The 26,175-nt window shown below is 41.9% G+C and overlaps 2 protein-coding genes across 3 annotated transcripts in view; both read right to left on the bottom strand.

The window, feature by feature from the left end:
- Positions 1-4,596: 4,596 nt before the first annotated feature.
- Positions 4,597-9,389, bottom strand: LOC118362338 (cell cycle control protein 50A-like). Its single transcript, XM_035742583.2, has 7 exons — positions 8,893-9,389; positions 8,600-8,719; positions 8,089-8,196; positions 7,858-7,942; positions 6,850-6,993; positions 6,553-6,765; positions 4,597-6,287 (listed from the first exon to the last, which is right to left on the bottom strand). The coding sequence occupies exons 1-7, from the start codon at positions 9,139-9,141 to the stop codon at positions 6,094-6,096; spliced, it is 1,113 nt and encodes a 370-aa protein (XP_035598476.1). The 5' UTR covers positions 9,142-9,389; the 3' UTR covers positions 4,597-6,093.
- Positions 9,390-11,003: 1,614 nt separating this feature from the next.
- LOC118362337 (filamin-A-interacting protein 1-like) overlaps positions 11,004-26,175 on the bottom strand; it is a 34,034-nt gene continuing 18,862 nt past the window's right edge. Inside the window, exons 5-6 of one of the 2 annotated variants that reach the window (XM_035742582.2) lie at positions 17,850-20,859; positions 11,004-17,164 (exon numbers count right to left, since the gene is read on the bottom strand). In XM_035742582.2, the coding sequence (XP_035598475.1) occupies positions 16,952-17,164; positions 17,850-20,859 (3,223 nt within the window). In that variant the 3' untranslated portion in view covers positions 11,004-16,951. The remainder of the gene's footprint in view (positions 17,165-17,849; positions 20,860-26,175) is intronic. The other variant, XM_035742581.2, reaches the window with a different exon arrangement.

Genomic DNA, 26,175 nt, shown 5'->3' with positions numbered 1-26,175 from the left:
AGCAGGTGGAGTTGTTTCGCCCACCAAGCAAGGAGTTTTTGTATGGAAATCAATGAGAGTTGAATTTGGTCCCCCCCAAAATAATGGTTTATTTGCTAAGTGAGGTTAATTTGATCAAATGGAAGTTCCGTAATGCTTAACATGTTACGAGTGTACTGATATAAGTAGGACACGTGACATCCCGACAAAGCTGGGATGAAAAACACCTTATATGGGAGTTGTCTCGTGATGGCTATGCATATTCATAAATTGAGGCTAGTAGCATAGCATTTAAACAAATGTTTTTATTCAAAATACAGGTCAACAATTTACATTCTTACATCATACAAAACAGAACTAGGGTATTAACGAGAAAATACTGAAACAAACAAAAAAATATTTTTAAAAAACCAAACAATTCTAATGTAATTGTAATCACTCTGAAAAAAATCTTATTGTAATGATTTAGAAAAATGTTATTGTTATTGTTCACAAGGGTTAATGTTTTAATAAAATAGTTCAATTCAATCAAAAAAATGTACTTTTTGTATAGAATTTTGGAATTTCTGTTTGTGTATGAAGTATTTGGCAACAAGAATAAAATAATTCACAATCATTTCAGTGGTCTTGTTATCATTGCAATAGTAACATATTATATCTTTCATGTCAAAAACATAGCTAGTGTTCATAATTGTATATAAGTATTTTGCAAGGTTTTCCCAAAATTCTGACAAATTTACATTCAAAGAACAAGTGAGACAGATTCTCACCTTCTTTTTCACAGAAAATGCAGATATCATCAATTGCCACAAATTTGGATATCATAGAATTACATGGATATATCTTATGTAAAATGTTAAAGTGTACTTCCTTAACTTGGTTTGGTATACAATATTTGTAAGGCCTTAACCATGCATTTTTCCAGACAATGTCAGGAATAAGCGTGTTCCAGAAAAACTTTCCTCTCAGTGTAAGTTGGTTTTGTGAATGAAGAATTTTGTCTTATATATTTATTACAACAAGATTTGTCAAGTAAGCCCATGCCTTCCAATCTGAGTTCTGGATAAACTTTGTGATTATTACCTAAGCTAAGATGAGTTTTCATTCGTGTATTTAAACCACTGGGAACGGCTTTAATCACAGACATTAACTCTCTGAAAGGTATTGGAAACTCTTTCAATGTTATAAATTGTTCATATGTGAGAATATTACCCTTGTGGTCAAAAAACATCTAAAACAAAGTCAATATTCCTCTCATGCCAGCTGGGGTAGAACAATGACTTATTCCTTACAGTTATGTCTGAATTATTCCACAAAGGCTAGTAGCATAGCATCTCTCTCCATTGAATACAGGCGGTTGACGTCACCAACCCTCATCGAAATTAATAAAACGATTACAATAATGTGTGCACACCGCCCACAAAATGAGGTGGAAACTGAGCTGCACTTCCTAACCTCCTGCCAAATGTATGACCATTTAAAGACACATATTTCCCTCAGATTACACAGACCCTGCCCACTTTAATAAATGGAACACTAGTCACTTTAATTCTGTCTACATATCTTGCATTACCATCTCAATTCCATTCTTTTGTGTGTGTATTGGGTATATGTTGTGTGTTTGTCGAATATTACTTGGTAGATATTACTTTACTGTCGGAGCTAGAAGCACAAGTATTTTGCTACACCCGCAATAACATATTTTAAGCATGTGTATGTGACCAATAACATATTTTAAGCACGTGTATGTGACCAATAACATCTTTTAAGCACGTGTATGTGACCAATAATATCTTTTAGGCACGTGTATGTGACCAATAGTATTTCATTTGATTTGACCCACAAAGAATTCGAAAACAAATCCAATTTTGATAAACTCCCATATCTCTTGGGTGAAATACCACAATGTGCATTCACAGCAGCAAGATGTGTGACCTGTTGCCATAAGAAAAGGGCAACCAGTGAAGAACAAACACCATTGTAAATACAACCTATATTTCCATGTATTTATTTTCCCCTTTGTACTTTAACTATTTGCACATCGTTACAACACGGTATAACGCTATAATACGACATATGAAATGTCTCTATTCCTTTGGAACGTTTGTGAGTGTAATGTTTACTGTACATTGTTTATTGTTTATTTCACTCTTGTTTATTATCTATTTCACTTTCTTTGGCAATGTAGAAGACATATGTTACCCATGCCAATAAAACCCTTAAATTGTATCCACCAATTCAAAGAAAGAATAGGCGGGAGCTGGACATCCAGCTGTGTACCGCTTTGCCGACAACGACTCGCATTGTTATGGCGGCGAGACATATCTTGTCAGAAAATCCATAATCTTTGTCACTTGTTAACACAGCCATAGTCTCGCGTTGCCATACCCCCCAGAATCACGCTGAGGCTACCACAGCCACAAAGCCCAAAACGTACAAATGTATGAAAACAAAATACAAAACAAAATCTTAATTCAAAGTTAGGGTAAGGCATACGGTTAGTAGTGTGATTAGGGTTAGGTTTCAAATCAGATTTTAAGAAGATAAATTGTAGAAAGAGGTGAGGTTTAGCCATAACTATGACTTTGTGGCTGTAGTAACTAGAGACGACCGGAAATTGCTGAAATATGTTCACACGCTGCTCATTGGTTGCTTTATGTGAAGGCTGGACCCTTGTAGACTGGTGCTAGTGTAACGATCAGATATTTTGTATCATTTTACATTTGTATTTATTAGGGATCCCCATTAGTTGGTGCCAAGTCAGCAGCTACTCTTCCTGGGATCCCAAACACATTAAAGTACTAACATTGAATATAAAGCAAAAGATAAAACAGTACATCATATTATTATTACATTATTACACCACTACATATCTACAATACAAAATGTACAACACAAAATGTATAGTACCACCATACAACAATATTACAATGTATACGCATGTGTGTGTATGTACCTTTGTGTGTGTCTTCACAGTCCCTGCTGTTCCATACGGTGTACTTTTACCTTTAAAAAAAAATGATACTATTGCTTGCATCAGTTACCTGATGTGGAATAGAGTTCCATGTAGTCATGGCTCTATGTAGTACTGTGCGCCTCCCATAGTCTGTTCTGGCCTTGGGGTGTCCGTAGTTTAAACAGACAGCTCGGTACATTCAGCTTGTCAACACTTCTTACAAAAACAAGTAGTGATGACGTCAATCTCTCTTCCACTTTGAGCCATGAGAGATTGACATGCATGTCATTAATGTTAGCTCTCTGTGTACTTTAAGGGCCAGCTGTGCTGCCCTATTCTGAGCCAACTGAAATTTTCCTAAGTCCCTCTTTGTGGCACCTGACCACACTACTGAACAGTAGTCTATGTGCAGCAAAACTAGGGCCTGTAGGACCTGCCTTGTTGATAGGGTTGTTAAGAAGGAAGAGTAGCACTTTATTATGGCCAGACCTCTCCTAATCTTAGCTACTGTTGTATCAATATGTGTTGAACATGACAGTTCTGGTTTGCGCTTAGTGTGATTATAATTTGAATTGGTCCTTCTGTAGCTCAGTTGGTAGAGCATGGCGCTTGTAACGCCAGGGTAGTGGGTTTGATCCCCAGGACCACCCATACGTAGAATGTATGCACACATGACTGTAAGTCGCTTTGGATAAAAGCGTCTGCTAAATGGCATATATTATTATTATATATTATTATAATTTGTTTTTCAACAGGACAATGTCCCAACATACCTCCAGGCTGTGTAAAGGCTATTTGACCAATAAGGAGAGTGATGGAGTGCTGCATCAGATGACCTGGCCTCCACAATCACCCAACCTCAACCAAATTGAGATGGTCTGGGATGAGTTGGACCGCAGAGTGAAGGAAAAGCAGCCAACAAATGCTCAGCATATGTGGTAACTCTTTCAAGAAGGTTGGAAAAGTATTCCAGGTGAAGCTGGTTGAGAGAATGCCAAGAGTGTGCAAAGCTGTCATCAAGGCAAAGGTTGGCTACTTTGAAGAATAAAAAATAGATTTACATTTGTTTAACACATTTTTGGTTACTACATGCTCCATGTGTTATTTCATAGTTTTGATGTCTTCACTATTTTTCTACAATGTAGAAAATAGTAAACATAAAGAAAACCCCTTGAATGAGTAGGTGTGTCCAAATCTTGACTGGTACTGTATATTCCTCAATAAACTGACAGTTTCCACCTTGGAAAATTGGTCGGACAATATTATCCCGGAATTGTGAAAAGTAGGTGCAGCTCCTACATGGGATGAAATGCTCACCGTAGTCTATGAAGGTGGTTGCTGTCAATCTGGAAAAAGTCAGTTTCCCCGTATGGTGGAAAGTGACATTGGCAATTGGTGTGTTCTCTGCTCAAATTTAGAGAAGCCTGGCCTGACATTCAGTTGGCAACTGAGAGTCAGTATCTTCTGAAATGTGGAAATTGTGATAGAATACCTGTGTGTGTGTGTGTGTGTGAAATAACTTGGTATGGGGCAATGCTAGTTTTATATATACACTAGATGACTGACAGGGAGCGCTGTTTTAAAGCCCCCACATCTCCATCTTGGCACTCCCTCACATTGTAAAATTATTTAGACGCTATAGAAATACATTTACTAATGTCTACATTTGTTTTTATCACATTTATTCTATTACAGACAGCTTAATGCATACTTTAATCATGTTCTGTAAGCTAAAAATAAACAATTATTTTGAAAGTTCTCATTTTACTGTCCCCAATACAATATGTACTTTTGTCCTTGAAATTAAATACTCTATAATTCCATTCATTCCTACATGTATGTGGGACTTATATGGCTGATCGTTGGCTGCAAAGCCCCTCATTGGCCATAGCATAGCAAGCAAATTCTAGGGTTTATTTCCATCATTGGGCAACACCCAGGAATGCACCTCACATTTCCATTAACATTGATGAGGGAAATAAAAACCAATCAATAACTTGCAAATACCATTTTTCACATTTGATTCACTTTTGAAATATCAGCAGATTATCCAATGCAATATATTAAAGAATAAAGGGCAGAATTAGCTTTAAAAAAACAAAGAAAACCTAAATAAACATTCAAGTACTGCATAACAAATGTAACACTTTTAAAATGCATAGCATTTGGTCAACATTGAAATGAAGCTTGTTAAATGTTTTAAAATTCATTTTGATAGTCAAGTCAAAAAGTTCCATTGTAGAGACAACATCAACAGCATTGGTCCATAAAACCTTCAGATCAAGTTGGCTATGGCTGTATCCTAAGAGGACAAAATAGGATTTCACACATACCATACTAGAGAAAACCAGTTTGACCAATACAGTAATTGATCAAAATGTGATTAAACATTGACAAACCAATCTCAATAAGATCTCTTTTGATGAGCAGCAATAAAATCGATTAGTGAACATTTATTCGATCAAATCAATAACTGCTTATATCCTTAAACAATCAACATGTCTATGAACTTTTCCCCCCCAATTCAAATCTGTTTGAAATTGCCTCAGAAGTATGTAAATTAAAAACATTAGTACATTCAAACAGGAAATATTACAGAATAATATGTGTGGAACTTACATTAAAATAGTGCCATCAAGCCATACAACATACATTGCTCAAATAATATACATGTTGTGTTTTGAGATAAGATAAAAAGATAACACTATGTACTTCAGAACAATTTCAGCAGTCATCTTGTACAAAGACACAGTATCCTAAGCTCCCAGAGCCTTTTTGTGCCTCACCCCATTCATTTACAGGGTGTAACACACACACACACACACACACCTTTTTCAGGAGGGCACAATATTACAGACATATTGTGTAGAACAGACCTTTGTCACGAGAATCCGCAATGGTGTAAGTTCTTTACAACAGATATCTAGAACATGCTGAAATTATATATAATCACCCTTCTGAAAAAACACCTGACTGCAGCCTTCCACTGGAGGTGGGAATGAGTGAGCTAACATTACAACACAAAACAAACATTAACAAACAGAGAGCAGTGCCTCCAGTCTAAATCAGCAAGCAGTCCAGAGCAGGGAAAACTAGTGGTGGCTAGACCCAGGCATGCAGAGGGAGGAGGAGGTAGGGTCTCCATATGAGCAAGGCCTTCAGCTGGAAATATCTGCACTGTTGTTACATTTGCCATATCTGTAATGGATGCTGAGGAGGACTAAGCCCAGGCAGAAGCAGACAGAGCCCACAGTGATGTAAGCAATGCCCAGGAAGGGGTTTTTGCCACCCATCCAGGAGATGGCGCTCAGAATCATGCGCTTCCTACCATCGAAGCTTCGCACGGGGTAATCTGAGGTCACATGGTTAAAGAAAATGACAGCAGCGCATCTGGACACAAGGATTCTAAAGATACTTGTGCGTGTCTTATGTAGACTTTGTGAATGGTAAAAGATAATAAAGATTCATTACAGTAAGCATTGTACTCTACATAGGTTTATAACTGAACACAAACTCATATGGCGCTGTCTCCTATGTGCAATGTTCACTCAATACAAACATATGCCTGCCACGAATCTCTAGGTTGTAATGTATTACAGTCTTTTTCAAAAGGATACTGTAGGTGACCTCCAGGATGTATTCTCCTCGGGGCAATGTGGGGGTCATGTTGTTGGGTTTCTTCTGGATGATGCGGTACAGCTTGCGGAAGGTGGGCAGGGCAGCGGTCCTCATCCACACAATGAAATCCTCATTGATGAAGCCATTGTTGTCAGAGTCTGATGGGTCCAGCTCAAAGACAGGCTTTCTCCAGTTCACAGGTTTGCTTGTGCCTGAAGGAGGCAAAAGTCCAAGTCAGTCATGATAATTTGATTATTACAAGGTAGTTGTGTCATTTTGCATGGTATGCAAATCACCTTGGAAAACTACAGTGAGGTTGTTGTTTCCACTGGGGTTCCTGAATTTGACATGCTTGTCCGTCCACCATGCAATACCCTTCTTTACCAGAGGAATTGCGGTTCTGGAGCCATTGGGGTCAATGTAATAGAGCTCCAGAGTGTCTGATGAGAAATACATGGCAGTCAATAGCAAGCCCGGTCTCTGAAATAGTGGACCAACACTGATGCTTCATGGCAAACTAGAGTAAAGCCACTCCAAAAACTCTAGTCAAGGGTTGGTCCAAATAGGTAGACGTTTATCTACAGTACATCTGTAAAGTATTCAGACCCCTTCCCCTTTTCCACATTTTGTTACGTTACAGCCTTATTCTAAAATTCATTAAAACACGCCCCCCTCTCAATCTACACACGATACTCCACAATGACAAAGCAAAAACAGACATTAGACATTTTGGCTAATGCGTTCAGAATAAAACAGAAATGCCTTATTTACATACGTATTCAGACCCTTTGCTATGAGACTCGAAACCGAGCTCAGGTGTATCCTGATTCCATTGATCATCCTTGAGATGTTTCTATAATTTGATTGGAGTCCACCTGTGGTAAATTCAATTGATTGGACAATATTTAGAAAGGAACACACCAGTCTATATAAGGTCCCATATTTTACAGTGCATGTAAAAGCAAAAACCAAGCCATAAGGTTGAAGGAATTGTCCATAGAGCGTCGAGACAAGATTGTGTGGAGGCACAGATCTGGGGAAGGATACCAAAAAAATGTATGCAGCATTGAAGGTCCCCAAAGAACACAGTGGCCTCAATCATTCTTAAATGGAAGAAGTTTGGAACCACCAAGACTCTTCCTAGCTACCCAGCCAAACTGAGGTCTGAATACTTTCCGAATGCACTCAAAATAGTTTTATATACATTTGTAGTTGCGCATTGGTGTGTGCCTTAATGTTATTAGGAGACTGCGGAACCGAAAATGGCAACTATTTGTTAAGTGAATTCCACCCTCAAGTCTTACCATTGAAGAGGCTATTGGCGATAGCACCACATGGAGCAATAGGCTTGTCACTGCTGCGGTACGGCTCACATTCCTTGCTGGGGCTCTGTAAAGAGTGCCAAGAAGTTTCAGTGCAGCGTAAAAATAATGGATGTTTAAAGCTAACAATTAGGCCGACATCTATTCAATGTATAATGTGATACTTGACAGATGTAGCTTACGCCCTCACAATTAAGTGTACCTGTACCATACCTGTAGAGAAGTCTTATCTCCGTTTAACTGGCTGTCATCTCTGGACTTCACATAGCGTCTGTGATTCTGATAAAAGTTGGACAATCCGTAGTACATGAAGACATTACTCTGTCGGGGAAGAATTTCAGATCAATGAGTAATACATTAGTTTAGTTATTCATCAGATGAGAGAATAGGCCTTCATAAGACATTGCAACAATGCTCCAACTCCAAGATGAAAGTGCAGGAGGCGGAGAGTCTAAATAAGGATTTCCTTCACATAATAACGTCATCCTGTAAAATCTATTTGAGTGCATAATAAATAACATTCAGGGAAATGGTGTAAAATAGTAATGATCGATTCTGAATAGAGGCCGACCATTAAGTGTTTCTAAATAGAGCAGCTAATGGACACGAAGTATGCCTCCAGTCCAGTTATTACTGATTGACTTGTCTACACATTTAATTGTGATTATACAGTACTTTGAGGACCCAAAAGGGTAAATAAAGTTGTAGGTTATGTTCAGTTCACCTCAAATGGTTGATCCAGAGAGAAGGGTACAGAACAGGTACATGACTTTGTGTTGTTCCAGCTGTAGCTTTGAGAACAGTTGTAGCACGGACTTGACATGTCAACGCCAGTGTAATCAATCTGTAAATTAGGGAGATGACCAATAACACTTAGCGTCAATTTAGCTAACAATTACACCCAAAGCAGACAAACTGAAAGATGTTTAGCTAGCCAACAGCGTTAACCCATACACAATCAAAATGAATTGACTATGCTATGGTACCTATACTTTATGGATTGTTAGCTAACGTTACCTCGAACTCTTTGATGTTGTTTGAGGTCACGAAAAGCCCAACGCCGATGGGGATGAAGATGAGACCAATTACAAAGAAAGCAGGAAGAACAGTGCCGGCTGTCAAAATAGGTTGCCAAGCGGGCAGTCTTTGCTGTTTGAACGCAGTGTTGTCAGGCATTTTATTTGTCATAGTTCCTGCGCCTACATGGCCCGTAGCACCAGGCTGGTGTCTGTCCTCTTCCTTAGGGTTGTAGCTAGACGCCATCATGTCTGCTGCAGTTCTCGTCGAACAAAATAATCCACACTTTCAACAGTGACAGCTGGCTGTCGCGAGTAAACTTTCGTTTCTAAGTGAATCAACACGTTATCTTGTCGATAGTGTTACGTAGCGTTAAATGTAATCATTTAAAAAATACAAACATTGTGGATTTACTTTGGTGGGAATTTCGAGTTACCGTGAGAGCGAAAGTAGGCAGTTATGAGAATAAATCAGGAAATTTCTATTAATCCGAGGATGTTGCACGTGATCAGGTAAAGAGCACGCCCCTTTGATTCTCTAAAAAAATACCCTTGTGAGACCATATAAATTAATCAGAATATTTTTTTCGGTGTGAGGCAGAGGTTTGAAACTCCCATCCGAACAGACAATGTTCAATTCTAATTAAAAAATATATATTTATTGTTGTATAGGATGTATTCATCATTAAAGCTGCAATATGTAACTTTTTTGGCGAAGACCAATTCACATAGAAATGTGTGTTATAGATCTGTCATTCTCATTGAAAGCAAGAAGGATGCAATTGCGGGCCGCTGTCCGGGCGTTCTTGCATGTGGGCATATCTGCATTTGCAGGATCCCTCTTTATACTTCTATTGTTACATTTTTAAGGGACAGGCCGGAGGCAGGGGTGCTCCGGTCATTGGTGACCTGTCATTCAGGGCAGGTGGGGCTCTAGCTCATAATTGTATATATCACACACACACACACACACACACACACACACACACACACACACACACACACACACACACACACACACACACACACACACACACACACACACACACTTGTTGATTTTGTCCACTCACACCTGACGCAGGTTGAAATATCAAAACGAGCTCTGAACCAACTATATTAATTTGGGGACAGGTCAAAAATCATTACACATTTATGTCAATTTAACTAGCTAGCTTGCTGTTGCTAGCTGATTTGTCCTGGGATATAAACATTGGGTTTTTATTTTACCTGAAATGTACAATATCCTCTACACTGACAATTAATCCACAGACAAAAGGGTTCTTTTTAGTAATCTCTTCTTCTTTGGACTTTATATGGTGGTTGGCAACCAACTTTAAGGTGCGTTACCACCACCAACTGGACTTGAGTGTGGACCTCAGTTCATCTTTCAATCACCCACGTGGGTATATGTTTCTAAAAACCAATGAGGAGATGGGAGAGCCGGACTTTCAGTGCGTCAAGTGTTCCAAATGGAACCACGTTCTATTATAGCGCCTGGCTACGCAGACTCTTGCGCAGTGTGGGTGCAATGACTGAATAACATGTATGTGTACATTTATTTTGCAATGCTTGCGCACGCGACGTGGGCGGTGTGGTCAGTATGTAAGAATTTTGTTCCTCTCCCCCTCAGAACTTATCCTACTGTTCTGACTTGGTGGTGCACATGTAACCTATAGCCTGTTTCAGAAAAATGTCATCATCGAATATTGTAAGTGCTTTCATTGTCTGTTTATATGCCCCCTTTATTTATCCTATGGTTCTGGCTTGTTGTACAGGGAGAATACTGTAAGAACGGCCTATGTTCTGATTTATGTGCTGCCTGTTTCAAAAGCTCGCTCATTTGTCTTAATCAAAATTATGGCTTACCTCTTATCTGCTCATTGTTCCCAATTGTTATATTGCTTATACATGTCTATATCATTAGTATCTTATTAATAATTTTAGGCGATATTGGAATGATGCATTTCATTGTTTTGCTTACTTTGTGAATTATAATTAGCTCATGTGCTTTTCTCCACGAGAAGGGGGTACAATATAATGTTGTTGGGCATGTAACTGTGTTTGCCAGTGACAGTCTCTTCCTAATTTCCCCCCAAATAATTCTACAAAAAGATCAGTAATAGACCCATGTAATTCCAATTGATATTGCGAGAGCTGTTATGTTTGTGCGGTGCGCTGTCTGTGTGTTGGTATATTGTCTTTAAAAGTGGACCCTCGTGATTGTATTTTCCTTCCTTTTTAGACCACATACTGTAGGTCTTATAAAATACTTAAAATGGTAGGCATACCACGTCTCTCTCGCCTGTGTCTCTCGCTCTCTCTCTCTGTGATGACTTAAAGGAGAGTAAAGTTAAGGCCTCAACATCTTGCTGATTTTATCTTAATTTCAGTCAGTGTCCATTTTGAAAGTGCCAAACGACTTGGCCTACCTCGTCGCAGGTCGTTTGCGTGCAGTTTCTTATACTTAGAGCTAAGTGTTAATGATGAAGATAAAACATTATGAATTTACTGAAAATAAATGTAATAATGTTTCTGTATGGTTCAAAACTCAATCATGTCGGCATTTGTTCATTTTGAAGAAGAATGCGATTCTTATTGAGTTACACAAATCCACAAGGAGTTAGTAGAAACCACATTTATTTAAGCACGTCAGGTATGGTTTTTAAAAAGGCAGTAAATGAGGCTGAATTAACTGTTTGGCTGTCAGATGAGGCTTCACTGATAGGCAGGTGTAGCAGTGGTAATGATTCACTCCACGTTATAGTGCAATGAATGTATTATAAGACATTATAAGACCAGAGGGTAGTGAGGTCTGCACAACGCATCACCGGGGGCAAACTACCTGCCCTCCAGGACACCTACACCACCCGATGTTACAGGAAGGCCATAAAGATCATCAAGGACATCAACCACCCGAGCCACTGCCTGTTCACCCCGCTATCATCCAGAAGGCGAGGTCAGTACAGGTGCATCAAAGCTGGGACCGAGAGACTGAAAAACAGCTTCTATCTCAAGGCCATCAGACTGTTAAACAGCCACCACTAACATTGAGTGGCTGCTGCCAATACACTGACACTGACTCAACTCCAGCCACTTTAATAATGGGAATTGATGGGAAATTATGTAAATATATCACTAGCCACTTTAAACAATGCTACCTTATATAATGTTACTTACCCTACATTATTCATCTCATATGCATACGTATATACTGTACTCTATATCATCGACTGCATCCTTATGTAATACATGTATCACTAGCCACTTCAACTATGCCACTTTGTTTACATACTCATCTCATATGTATATACTGTACTCGATACCATCTACTGTATCTTGCCTATGCTGCTCTGTACCATCACTCATTCATATATCCTTATGTACATATTCTTTATCCCCTTACACTGTGTATTAGACAGTAGTTTTGGAATTGTTAGTTAGATTACTTGTTGGTTATTACTGCATTGTCGGAACTAGAAGCACAAGCATTTCGCTACACTCGCATTAACATCTGCTAACCATGTGTATGTGACAAATAAGATTTGCTTTGATTTGATTTGATTTGTTTAATGTTGTGTAGTGTCTTTGCTGGCATGTATAAAAAAATAGATTTAGTTTGCCCCATCATACTAAAATCGCCACTGGCTCCAGTACACTAGGTGGTGTTAATGCACAATAATATTGGATGCCAGCCACTGATAAGCCCCACCGAAGAAGGGGTGGTTGCCACAACGATAGCTAGCTCGCTGTACACCGGTAGTGTCCTTCTCCCTGCCTATTGGGCACTATGGGGTATGCTGGCACTTATCACCCACCATAGTGTTGTGCTTAGCGGGAGACGGGGCGGCCGGTAGACAGTGTCCTTCACCCCCAGATGTCTGGCACTGTTTTCCCACAGATCAAATCAAATCAAAGTCAAATGTATTTCTATAGACCTTCTTAGATCAGCTGATATCTCAAAGTGCTGTACAGAAACCCAGCCTAAAACTCCAAACAGCAAGCAATAGAAGCTGCAGCTGTAGAAGCACGGTGGCTAGGAAAAACTCCCTAGAAAGGCCAAAACCTAGGAAGAAACCTAGAGAGGAACCAGGCTATGAGGTGTGGCCAGTCCTCTTCTGGCTGGGCTGGGTGGAGATTTTTTTTTATATAACAGAACATGGCCAAGATGTTCAAATTTTCATAAATGACCAACATGGTCAAATAATAATAATCACAATAGTCGTCGAGGGTGCAACAGGTGCAACAGCACCTCAGGACTAAATGTCAGTTGGCTTTGAGAGTATCTCTACCACTCCTGCTGTCTCTAGAGAGTTGAAAACAGAAGGTCTGGGACAGGTAGCACGTCTGGTGAACAGGTCAGGGTTCCATAGCCGCAAACACAACAGTTGAAACTGGAGCAGCAGCACAGCCAGGTGGACTGGGGACAGCAAGGAGTCATCATGCCAGGTTGTCCTGAGGCATGGTCCTAGGGCTCAGGTCCCCCGAGAGAGAGAAATAGAGAATTAGAGAGAGCATACTTAAATTCACACAGGACACCGGATAAGAAAGGAGAAATAATCCAGATATAACAGACTGACTCTAGCCCCCCGACACAAACTACTGCAGCATAAATACTGGAGGCTGAGACAAGAGGGGTCAGGAGACACTGTGGCCCCATCCGATGATACCTCCGGACAGGGCCAAACAGGCAGGATATAACCCCACCCACTTTGCCAAAATACAGCCCCCACACCACTAGAGGGATATCTTCAACCACCAACTTACCATCCTGAGACAAGGCCGAGTATAGCCCACAAAGATCTCCCCCACGGCACAACCCAAGGGGGGGCACCAACCCAGACAGGAAGACCACGTCAGTGACTCAACCCACTCAAGTGATGCACCCCTCCTAGAGACTGCATGGAAGAGCACCAGTAAGCCAGTGACTCAGCCCCTGTAATAGGGTTAGAGGCAGAGAATCCCAGTGGAGAGAGGGAAACCGGCAAGGCAGAGACAGCAAGGGCGGTTGGTTGCTACAGTGACTTTCCGTTCACCTTCACATTCCTGGGCCAGACTACACTCGATCATAGGACCTACTGAAGAGATGAGTCTTCAATAAAGACTTAAAGGTTGAGACTGAGTCTGCGTCTCTCACATGGGTAGGCAGACCATTCCATAAAATGAAGCTCTATAGGAGAAAGCCCTACCTCCAGCTGTTTGCTTAGAAATTCTAGGGACAATTAGGAGGCCTGCGTCTTGTGACCGTAGCGTATGTGTACGTAAAACCTTGAAATCAGCCCTTGCCTTAACAGGAAGCCAGTGTAGGGAGGCTAGCACTGGAGTAATATGATAAACATTTTGGGTTCTAGTCAGGTTTCTTGCAGCCGTATTTAGCACTAACTGAAGTTTATTTACTGCTTTATCCGGGTAGCCTCATCGCAGTTACAGATATGGTAATCGCGATGAGGGGGGCAGGTATTTGGCGGGTGGGAGTGAAGGACACTCTACTGGTATCCCTCCCGCTAGTTAGCAGGGTCAAAACAATTCAGATAAAACATATTTTCCCTTTTGACCCACATTCAAAACTGTCATGCAGGAAAGCTCAAGGAGGGGCATTCATGTAAGAACCGATGGGATGATTGTGGGTGTTCATGAAGGAACTGCCTACATGCAGGAACACACTGAATTGCGGGCTGCAGTTGCGCACTAGTTGAAAGCAAGTCTAAGAAGTGGTAGATCTGTTCTATGTGCGCTATTTCTATGCTCCCTGTTTAGAAATTTAGTTTCTTACGTCTTTTACATTTGATTAATACACCGTCTTCAAACAGTTTAAAATATATTTAAAAGCGGTCTAGATGGTACAATGATTCTCTACAGTAGGTGATTTTTAATGCACTGTAATGTTGGATACCAGACGCCGATAAGCACTGCATGGACGGAGGCATCAACGGAAATTAGGCAAATTATTCGAATTGTAGCAGCAAGGAAATGGCGGAGCAATTTCTGCATATTGCACCTTTTAACATTTGGAATTGATCACCTTGTGTCGCAGTGGATTTTAAAATGTGCACTCATTGTTTCATTATGTTTTCATGTGACACTGGACATATCATCCTCATAGGATGAGGCTACAATATGTTAGGACTCAATTCACTGTAGTCTATATGATCTACAGTATACCCTATTCAGACATCACTGAAGTTCCCTCTGGGAAAATACTCTCATTTTTTTTATTCTATTCTATTCTAACCCCATGTTCACCGACTGATTTGTGACACAAAGCGCCCAAATAATATTTATGTTTGGGATGGATGTATATGTCAGTGATGTAATAGATTGCAAGTGGTAGATTTTTCTGGACTGACTGACTGTAGGTGCTCTATCCTTGAATATTGCTTTACACTACACTAGGTTTAGCTCCAAGACTGTCAGCCAATCATAGCTTTCTCTAGTGATCTCCTGCTAACATCAACCGCAAGTCTATGGGGCCGCAGATCCCCTACACTGATGTGACCATCTCAAAGCCTCCAAGCCAGGGGCCTGGACCACTCCCTCGAAAGCTCTCTGGCCTGCTCCCTCCCTCACGCTTTGACCTCATGGCATCAATGGTTGTGTCACATGACAATCTACCCTAGTGAGGTATGACTGAATCCTTCCAAAATGTATCTATTCATCTCCTCAACTGAGCTTTTACTTTAACATCCCTGCTACTTCAGCCATATATGAACCATTCTTCTTTTTGTCCCACAGGCCATTTGCTCTGAGTGAATTTGCTCATATCCATATCAGCATACAAAAAACACCAGCATAGAAAATGTATTACAATTATGTTTCTTTCAATTGTTTCATCATGTTCACATTAATTCAATGTGTTCTATTATAATTGACAATGCTCATTGCTTGTGCATTGAGTTACGTTACAAACTGTAAAGGCAGGTCTATGTGATACACATTTAAATATGAGATATTTTATTTATGGCATAGACATTACAAAATATATTCTGACGCATTTTAAATTCCTATATTTCTATACATACATTTCCCATAGGGGGTCTCAGGCTAGTAACCTTTGACTCACAACAAACCCATCTAATGACACTTGTTTGATTCTCTCATTGGTCGATTGAGCAAATTAGAAACAATATTATTCTTTCATTCAGAGGGCACATGGTTGGTGATTGTAGACACAGGCAGCTTGTTAAACGAGTTGATTTTAATTGCTCTATGGCAAGTGAGCGCTCCACAACTGAAAGATGACTGTGACAATTTGGCTCTCTGGTGTCTCACAGCAGAAGCATTTATGTATACGGCCATTTGTTTTGATTTATTTTCCAATTTATATATTTTCCAATTCCATAACACACAGCAAGTCAATACAAACACTGCCTAGTCAGTAAATGAATGTGAGATGAATTCATTACTATAGTGAGTCTGGTTCAACTGATGCCTTGCCCAAAGAATGCATCCAAAATAATGTTAGAGAACATTAACATTGTCCACTCAATGTTGCATGTATTCTCATAACAATATTCTGTAGGTCATCTTTAAAAAAAAAAAAAAGGTTATTTAAAAACCTTTACATAAAAAAGGACACATTTAATTTGCTGCAAACCAAATGATATGGCCTCCATATTAAATGCAGTACAGAAATGCATAATGAAAAGCTCACTAGGTGAAGCAGTCCCTTAACGAGTACATGAAGCAGTTAATAGCAGAACTACCTGACAATACACACGGCCTCTCCCCTTACAACATGCACACATGTCAGCGGTTATCAAACAACGCAGTTCAGTTGATTTCATCCACATTACAAAACACTGAGAACAGAATATAAATAGTTTCAAAAAATATAATATATTAGATATGTGCACTGTTTTCAGTTAGACAAGAACACAATGATCAACTCAGGCTCCTGCTCAATAGAGAGGAGCCAAACGACTTTCCCTTGTCTGAAAATTCCCCCTCGCTCTCTGTCTCCAGGTCATTTAATGGTGCCTCTATACTGAGCACCTTTGACCCATAGAACATTACTATGGGTTGGCAGCTTGTTTGACTTCTGTTCCCTGTTAGTGTCTCTGGCTCTAACAGCTTTTCCCTCCATTTTGAAAGGCTGTTGTGCTGCTGATTGTGGATTTCTTCAGCTCTATCCTCATGGACTGGCTTTCTGCTCTCTGCTCCAGCCTCATTCCTCCAGACATCCCCAGGGCTCCCAGCATGGCTTTGCCTGTCTTCAGGCCCTTGGACATGGGGATACGGGTGAGCCCTGCCCGGGGTGGGTGGGCATCATGCCCAGGCTGGGCGATAAAGGGATAGGATAGAAAGAGGAGAGGGGGTGAGAGAAGAGGAGGCCACAACAGAGAAACGGGTAGAAGAAAAGGATCAATTACTGAGGGGGAATATCAATGAAAATGTTTCCCTTAGAGAACATATACTACAGGAACTGTCCTTCTTTCAAGACCAACTCAGTGGGAGAGTAATGCTGAGAGTCATGTTACGGCGTATGGCAGCCTACTGGCTCTGTGCTGCCTTTCTTCTGTCAGTAAGGGTGTTTGTGTCCTGTGTGTCTGTGTGAGAATGAACACACTGAGCAGCAGCTATAAGTGACAGGATGATTGTAGCATGGTGGCAGATTGCCACATCATTAGAGCTCTGTTGTCTGGAGGACTGTTGATAAAGCTCTCTCTCTGTCACGCTACCATTTGCCCCACAAAGACCTCATTATACCACCCATTCAGTGAGATGCTACCTTGTCGCCTATCAATATGTTTACATAACAGAAATGAATGTACATGTCCACAATCTTACAAAATCATTATTTTTCTAGTTCATAAACATAATTATTTTCATAGATTTCCTTTTATTAGATTCCTAATGTAATTGTGAGTGCATAGGGTTAACACAACTCAAAGTATAAGTTTGAACCAGTTAATCACACATTAACATAACAGCCAGGTGAATTGTTGTACTGAGGAGACTCACCACAGCTTGTGTTGGTCTGGCAGGGGTGGATGTGACTGCAGTGATGGTGATGCTGCTCATCACTTTACTGGGTGTGGTTTTGACAGCAGTGGCACTATGGCGAGGGGAGCGCAACACCGTGCCTGTGGATAACATCATCTCTCTGCTACACTCTGTTGCCATGCCAACAGGCCTAACCACCACCTTGGGTCCTGTGTTGCTGTGACCCTCCGAGGGGCCCTTATTGAACTGGGAGCCGTGCAGGTGGATGTGAATCTTGTTGTCCTCTGTGGTGGTGATGATACTGGCATTGGAATTGTACTTCCTGATCGGTGTGGGGACCATCTGTTTCTCAGGGGTCACCTTGAACACGGCCCGGCCCATGGTCATCTCCTGGGGCTCTGGGGAGGTGGACATGTTGGACACCATAGAAGCGCTAACTGTCATGATGGATATGGGTGATATGGGTCTGCCTGATGAGGAGGGGGCCTTGCTGATCTCTGGTGACTTGGCCCTGGAGATGGTGGTGACGGTGACCGGGGACTTGGACCTCTCTGGTCCCCCTGGCCCGGCACTGGTTTTTCCCCTTGAAGCTGCGGCGGTGTGGGTGGGAATGATAGTGATCCGAGGCTTCTGGTGGCCCTGCAGGGTGGGACTGAGGCTGAGGCTGGAGCTGGAATAGAGGTCCTCAGTAGAAGGACTGCTGATCTCCAAGGTAGCCGTGCTGTTCTCGTGGTCTGGGGTCACTCTGATGCGTAAAGGCTGCCCTTGCTTCTGGGACATGGCCAGATCAGAATGCATGGATTCACTGTTGACATGGACAGACTTGTCCAGATTACCACCCTGAGGGATGATTTCCCTCTTCCTCATCCAGGGAATCCAGGACTTCTTCATGCTGAGGTCAGCGGCAACAGAGGGTGAGTAGCGTTCATGACCACCAGCTTTCTCTGTGGGTTTCTTGAGACCCTTCTGTCGAAGATTACTCATGATGTGATTCTCTTCCTGGACGGACTTCCTGATGAACACGGCTGGGGTGTCCTCTTCTGCCGTCTCATTGGCCAGCACATCAGTCTGAACTCCTGTGGACGCCATGGCAATGTCCACCATCCTCCTCCCGTTCAGACTGGGTCGTAGAGCGCGGCTGTGGCGCTTGGTCACCTCCAGCTCTTTGGTGAGGTGGAGGACCTCAATGCTCATGTTGTTCTTCTTCTCCTCTTCCTCTAGGAACCTCTGCTGGAGGAAGGAGTAGTCCACTTGGAGTTGAGAGAGCTGGTCTTCTTTGTGCATCAGCTCATGGATCTTCTCCTTGAGGGCTACCATGTCATTCTGCAAGTCTCTGGTGTTTGCGTTCTCTGTCCTGCAGCGCTGTCGTAGGTCTGCCTCCTGGCTCTCCACCTCTCCATTCTCTATTGCTTTAGTCCTGGCGATCTGACTCCTCATCTCCTCCACCTGCTGGGAGAGAATGTTGGCCTTGTCTTGCTCCGTCATTAACTTTTTCTCCAGCAGGTCATACTGATCCTCTGTCTTTATCAAATCTCCCTCCACAACCTCCAGCTGCTTGAGACGGTTTTTCAACCGCTCTATTTCAAACGTTAGCTCCTTCACCCTGTTGTCCTCTTTCGAACTCCCATCTGACAAGCTTCCCAGTTCCCTCTTTGCTATGTTATTTGTGGATATATTTTCTGCCTCCTGCAATCCATCTGACCTCTTGTTCATTTGGATGACTTTAGAGCTCAGATCCTTGCTCTTTTCCATTTCACATGTGAGCTTAGTGCTAAGCTCTCCTTTCTCTCTGGTGAGGGTCCAAACCTTGGCCTCCATCTCTGATTTCAACTTCAGGAGCTTTTTACTCTCCTCTATCAATCTCTCAGTCACCTCCATGACCTTGACCTGCTCCACTTTGAACATCTTACTCAGATCATCCCTCTTCTTCTCCTCTAACAGCATTCTCTCCATCATATTATTTTTCTCATCAACCATTACCATAGTGAATGATTTCAGCTTTGCCAGGTCATCTTTAAGGCCCTGCTCAGTCTTTTCCAGTCTCAGCTCAGAGGATTCCATCTCTTTCATGCGTATCTTAACGGCCACCAGTTCATCTGCAAGCTCCTTTGACACGTCCTTCTCTCTCTCCAGAGTGGCGTGTAACTGGAAGCTCTCCGCCTTGCTGGCATTGAACACCCCCTCTAGTCTCTCCAGTTCCACCATTCTCCTCTGGAGCTTCTCCACTTGCAGTTTGAGTTCTTTCCCTCGGCTCTCTTCCTCCTGCAACCTCTTCCTCAGCTCCCTGCACTGGGCCTCTGCCTTGGTGATCTCCTCGTCCTGCCCTTCCATCTCAAATACCCGTTTGCGGAGGTTCTCCAGTTCAGTCATTAGGTTAGAGTTCCCACAATCCCCTTTGCTGATCTTGTCCCTCAGCTCGTCCAGCTCCTCCTTTGACGTCCTCAGAGCCCCGTTGCTCTCCTCCAGCTCCTCCTTTGACCTCCCCAGAGCCCATTTGCTCTCCTCCAGCTCCTCCTTTGACCTCCTCAGAGCCCTGTTGCTCTCTTCCAGCTTGTCCTCTGACCTCTTCAGAGCCCCATTGCGCTCCTCCTCTGACCTCCTCAGAGCCCTGTTGCTCTCCTCCAGCTCCTCCAGCGTGTGGGTGAGTCCAGACAGCTTGACATCCAACAGGCGGTTCTGGGACTCCTGGCTGGCCAGCTTAGCTGTAATCTCCTCCTGCTCCTGGGTAAACTTGGACTGGCACTCACTCAGCTCGCCCTCCAAGCTCAGGGCCCTTTGTCTGTCCTCCTGGGCCCGGGCACTGGCGTTGCTCAGGTCCTGCTCCCTCTGGGACAGCTGCTGGGTCAGCTCCTGGACGCTCTGGCTCTGCTGGTCCATCTGCTCCAGGTGGAGTTGCCGCTCGTCCACCAGCATCAGGGCAAAGGACTTCAGTTTGACCAGCTCCTCCCTCACCTTCTCCAAACGCTTGGTGTTCTCCTTCTCTTTACGGACCTGGTAGGCTTTCTCATTCTCCAGCAACCTCTTCAATCTGGCAAGAGAACATTTTATTTTTTTTACCATTAAGGATGTGTAAACTGTTCTGCTGGACTGTACATCCTAGAAGTAATTTTATATGGTGTATCATTCTGTCATGTAATCTTTCACAAAGAAAAATATAATTTAAACATCATTCACTTCCGCCAAGCTTGATACTTTGTAGCACAATCATTTTTCGAATTTCTACAGAAATGTCAAACCATAGAGAATTGGTCTCACATGACAGGAGTGATTGAACACAATATAGTAAGCTGCCATGAAACTTAAGCACTGCCATGAAACTTAAGCAAGATACTATTTATTTACAAGACATGACTACTGATATTTGCTGCTGCTACATACTCTTTGGGATGTATTCAATCATATTTATCAAAATGGATGAATATAAGTGATTCTCTCATATTCCCAATGAATAAACCTGGTAGATGTTAGCCCGATTTCCTCTGGATCCGTTTATTTTACTGCATAAAGGATGATCAGGATAAGGAAGGATTAATGAAAAAACACATGATTCTGTGTCACAGGGAACAATGATGGGTCAGATCAGACACTGAACCCTCCACTAATTCTTTCTGGCTCAGATAGCCATGACTCGCACACTTAATTTGGCAAAGAGCTGCAGCACACTGAACGATCTAGTACACGAGGAAAAACTGCCAAAAACTCCCTTGCTGTTTTCCATCCTTGCTGCTGAAATCAAGACTGAGAAAACAAAATGTGAGTGAAAGTTTGATTGAACCCCCACTGAGCGGTCTCTTGTATGCTGTGCGTGTCCATGTGAGGAATCTCTCCACACTGAATGCAAAGTTGTCTTGGGAACTCTCCTCTCCATCTTTTGCCTGAAGTTTTTATATATACAGTAAATCTCACAATGAGCTAGAATATCAACCAATAAACATATTTCTGACTGCAGTACATTTTATACCAGCAGAAACATTTGCACTCTAAACAACTTAGACACCAACCAAAACTTACCCACTATTCTAGATGAACTACAGGAGAGTCCATGTCTAACATGTTTGCCATAGTACAGGATCCACTCCAAGTTCAGAGTTGGCATTTCTCCACAAGAACTCTACCATCACATTCCAAGCATGTCATCAGGACAATGAAAGGTGAATAAATGCTGTGTGTGTAGCACCAGACTTTTAGCTGGTGATGTCAACTCACCCATAGGCAGTTAGGCAGAGATCTGTGGGGCTCTGGTTTAGACTGTGAGGAAGTAGGAGGGACCCTGGTCAGATGAGGGCGTTCTTTACACTCCTCCTTCATTTGTTTCCCCCCTTTCCTGTGTTCACTAACAGGCAATGTGTTTCAAGAGAAATGGCTCCTACACACAGGCTACTACAAAAGCCTGTGTACACAAGTGATTCAGACACTTCTTACATTACTTAAAGCGGTCTCCATAGACACAGCGCTGTTTTGGCTAAGCCAAATTCTGTTGATGGAAAACAATGCAAAGTAGCCCTGTGATTAATCTCCTAATACCCCTGCCTACAGACAGGAAGCTTTAAGCTCAGTAGGAGAGAGGACAGCGAGTCTGTCTGCTGTTGTGTCATCTTGGGAGACGTGGATCTGCGTTCTGCTCCATATAAAGCTGACGTATAATGGGGAAAACAGATAGGGATGAGCCAGTTCCGCTCCCTGGAGGTGAGGAGACAGACTCTATGAACACTCGGACACATGGGAACCCTGACAATGGTTTTATGAGGTGCTGACTCTGAGCGATATGGTGTGGATCAATACAGAGACCGTAGGCCTAGCACTCTACAGCTTACAGACAAACAAAGAAACTTCTGTCTTCAACAACAAGAATGAATGGCAATGCAATGAATCTGTAATTAACTATTGTCACAACTTCCACAAAAGGTGGCTCCTCTTCCTGTTCGGGCGGTGCTCGGCGGTTGTCATTGCCGGCCTACTAGCTGCCACTGATCCATTTTTCGTTTTGTGTCTGTCTTATTGTTTACACCTGTGTCTTATTAGTTGATTTCGGTGGGTATATTTACCTCCGCTGCCTGCTAGTCTTTGTGCGGGATTGTTTTCTGTGGTTACGTTGTTAGGGGTGCGTGGCTGCACCACAGGGTTTTCTTTTCTCACGGCAGTTGTGCCGGTTGATATGAGTTTAGGAGTAGAGGTTTCTCCTCCGTGTGTAGCCTTTATTTCCCTGTGTGTGTGTTAACCTCGTTTGGGCGTGTTTCAGTCCCATGTTGTAGTTGGGTTGGGACTGCTCAATAAAAAATTGTGCCACTGGGACTTCCTTGCTCTCCTGCTCCTGATTCCTGCACCTCCCTCCTTCAGGAGATACATAACAACTATCCCTTTTTAGAGCTCATCATACTTCAAATCAAATTTTATTTGTCACATGCACCAAATTAAAGGGGAGTAGATCTTACAGTGAAATTACCTCTATACAGAGGATGCGTTGAATTCTAGATTCTAATAGAGCAGATCTTTTGTTTATGTTGAAGGATTATGAACATCGGTATCATTCAAATCCCACTGCCAAGTCAAATCACCATGTCAGCCTACTGTACAGAGTATCATCCAGCCTCTACAGCAGGGGTGGAAAACTCATTTTGCTCCACGGGCCGCATTTGGTCTTCACCGAGGTCTGGAGGAACACACTTAAAATTGGTTATATTTCCCATCATAAATTTTTTTCTAAAAATAGTCCTCTATACATTGCTTTGCATCGATTGCTCCCTGACTGTCTAGCTTCGGTTTCGATGACTGTTAGCGAGCTGGACAGAGACTTTTGAGCCATTGTAATTTCTACACAGTTTGGTTTTAGTCATTTCAATGTCGATATAAGATATTTTCACTGAAAAATGAAAAATAATAATAGAAAAATCATATTTTTTTAAATGACTCAAACCACCCCCTAGCCAAATTGAATTGGCTTGCCATCGGGATCTGGTCTGTGGGCCGTATGTTTGACACTCCTGCTCTACAGTGTGCCACTTGATCTTCATACACACTTACCCACGTCCATAAGTCATTGACACCTAAGCAATCGGCACTCTAAAATTACCCTCACACAAAGGTCACAGGCATGATGTCACTGTCAATTGGGCCTACAGCGGCAAGGTCACATTGGGGAGAAGTCACTCACACCTGACCTTCAGACGTAAAGTAGAGCTTCCTATCTCCCTGGAGAAACAGTAATTCAGGAGGTAGTAACTGTGGTCAAACGGCTACCCTGTCAAATTCATCAGAGGTGTAGCAATGTCCTCAGGAGCCCCTCGTGACCTAAGGCCAAGTCAAAGTCTCCAACAAGCAGCAGCATTGACCTTTAACTTCTTATGGCTGCAGGGGCACTATTGAGTAGCTTGGATGAAAGGTGCCCAGAGTAAACGGCCTGCTCCTCAGTCTCAGTTGCTAATATATGCATATTATTATTAGTATTGGATAGAAAACACTCTGCATTTTCTACAACTGTTTGAATGATGTCTGTGAGTATAACATAACTTATATGGCAGGCAAAAACCAGAGAAGAAATCCAAACAGGAAGTGAGAAATCTATTTTCAACCTATTACCTATTGAAATTCACTTCCTAGGGCTTCTACTAGATGTCAACCGTCTATAGAAATTTGAATGAGGCTTAAACTGTGTTGTGGGACTGAATAAGAGGGGAATGAATCAGACTACTGGCAGAGAGCCAGTTCCAGGTCACACGCATAGCACATGATATCTTCCTGCGTTCCGTTCCTCCTCAAGACACAAAGGAATTCTCAGGTTGGAACTTTATTGAAGATTTATGATAAAAACATCCTAATGATTGATTCTGTACTTAGTTTGAAATGTTTCTTCGACCTGTAATATAACTTTTTTAAGTTTTTGTCCGAAGAAAAGGTCGACCAGCACCAATGTTTGGATAGGTGTACCAAACGCTCTAACAAAAGTAGCTAATTGTGTCACGCCTTGGTCATAGTATTTTGTGTTTTCGTTATATATTTGGTCAGGCCAGGGGTGTGACATGGATTTAAAATGTTGTGTTTCGTATTGGGGTTTTGTAGGCATTGGGATTGCGGCTGAGTAGGGGTGTAGCATAGGTTTGGCTGCCTGAGGCGGTAGTAATGAAGGTAGTTAAATAACCAGACTATATTGTAATGAAGGTAGTTAAACAACCAGACTATATTGTAATGAAGGTAGTTAAACAACCAGACTATATTGTAATGAAGGTAGTTAAACAACCAGACTATATTGTAATGAAGGTAGTTAAACAACCAGACTATATTGTAATGAAGGTAGTTAAACAACCAGACTATATTGTAATGAAGGTAGTTAAATAACCAGACTATATTGTAATGAAGGTAGTTAAATAACCAGACTATATTGTAATGAAGGTAGTTAAACAACCAGACTATATTGTAATGAAGGTAGTTAAATAACCAGACTATATTGTAATGAAGGTAGTTAAATAACCAGACTATATTGTAATGAAGGTAGTTAAATAACCAGACTATATTGTAATGAAGGTAGTTAAATAACCAGACTATATTGTAATGAAGGTAGTTAAATAACCAGACTATATTGTAATGAAGGTAGTTAAATAACCAGACTATATTGTAATGAAGGTAGTTAAATAACCAGACTATATTGTAATGACGAGTTATGAACCACACAGACTGCTGGCATGTTAGGATTCACGGAACATAGAACGTTATCGGCTCTGTTTGATCATGGATTCACGGAACATAGGTGGAACGTTATCGGCTCTGTTTGATCATGGATTCACGGAACATAGGTGGAACGTTATCGGCTCTGTTTGATCATGGATTCACGGAACATAGGTGGAACGTTATCGGCTCTGTTTGATCATGGATTCACGGAACATAGGTGGAACGTTATCGGCTCTGTTTGATCATGGATTCACGGAACATAGGTGGAACGTTATCGGCTCTGTTTGATCATGGGGGATTCACGGAACATAGGTGGAACGTTATCGGCTCTGTTTGATCATGGGGAATTCACGGAACATAGGTGGAACGTTATCGGCTCTGTTTGATCATGGGGATTCACGGAACATAGGTGGAACGTTATCGGCTCTGTTTGATCATGGGGGATTCACGGAACATAGGTGGAACGTTATCGGCTCTGTTTGATCATGGGGGATTCACGGAACATAGGTGGAACGTTATCGGCTCTGTTTGATCATGGATTCAGGATGGTCAAATGATTGTAAGTTTCATAATGACGTGGTCTATAAACATGAGATCCTGAACTCCCTTGAGCACATGTTCAGGTGCAATCAACAGTGGGTCCCTGAGAAAACACATGTTCATGATGAAACAGCATGTCACT

This window comes from Oncorhynchus keta, chromosome 29 (assembly GCF_023373465.1).
Source record: "Oncorhynchus keta strain PuntledgeMale-10-30-2019 chromosome 29, Oket_V2, whole genome shotgun sequence".
Taxonomy (NCBI): domain Eukaryota; kingdom Metazoa; phylum Chordata; class Actinopteri; order Salmoniformes; family Salmonidae; genus Oncorhynchus; species Oncorhynchus keta.
This window is presented reverse-complemented; position numbering and strand designations above follow the sequence as displayed.

What these genes read in the sequence shown, in the direction of transcription:
- LOC118362338 (XM_035742583.2), bottom strand. Translation starts at nt 9,141, where the DNA reads ATGATGGCGTCTAGCTACAACCCTAAGGAAGAGGACAGACACCAGCCT. An exon ending in CTCTGGATCAACCATTTGAG is followed by an intron (nt 8,197 to 8,599) that starts GTGAACTGAACA and finishes CTTCCCCGACAG; the next exon opens with AGTAATGTCTTCATGTACTA. An exon ending in GAGATAAGACTTCTCTACAG is followed by an intron (nt 7,943 to 8,088) that starts GTATGGTACAGG and finishes CACTCTTTACAG; the next exon opens with AGCCCCAGCAAGGAATGTGA.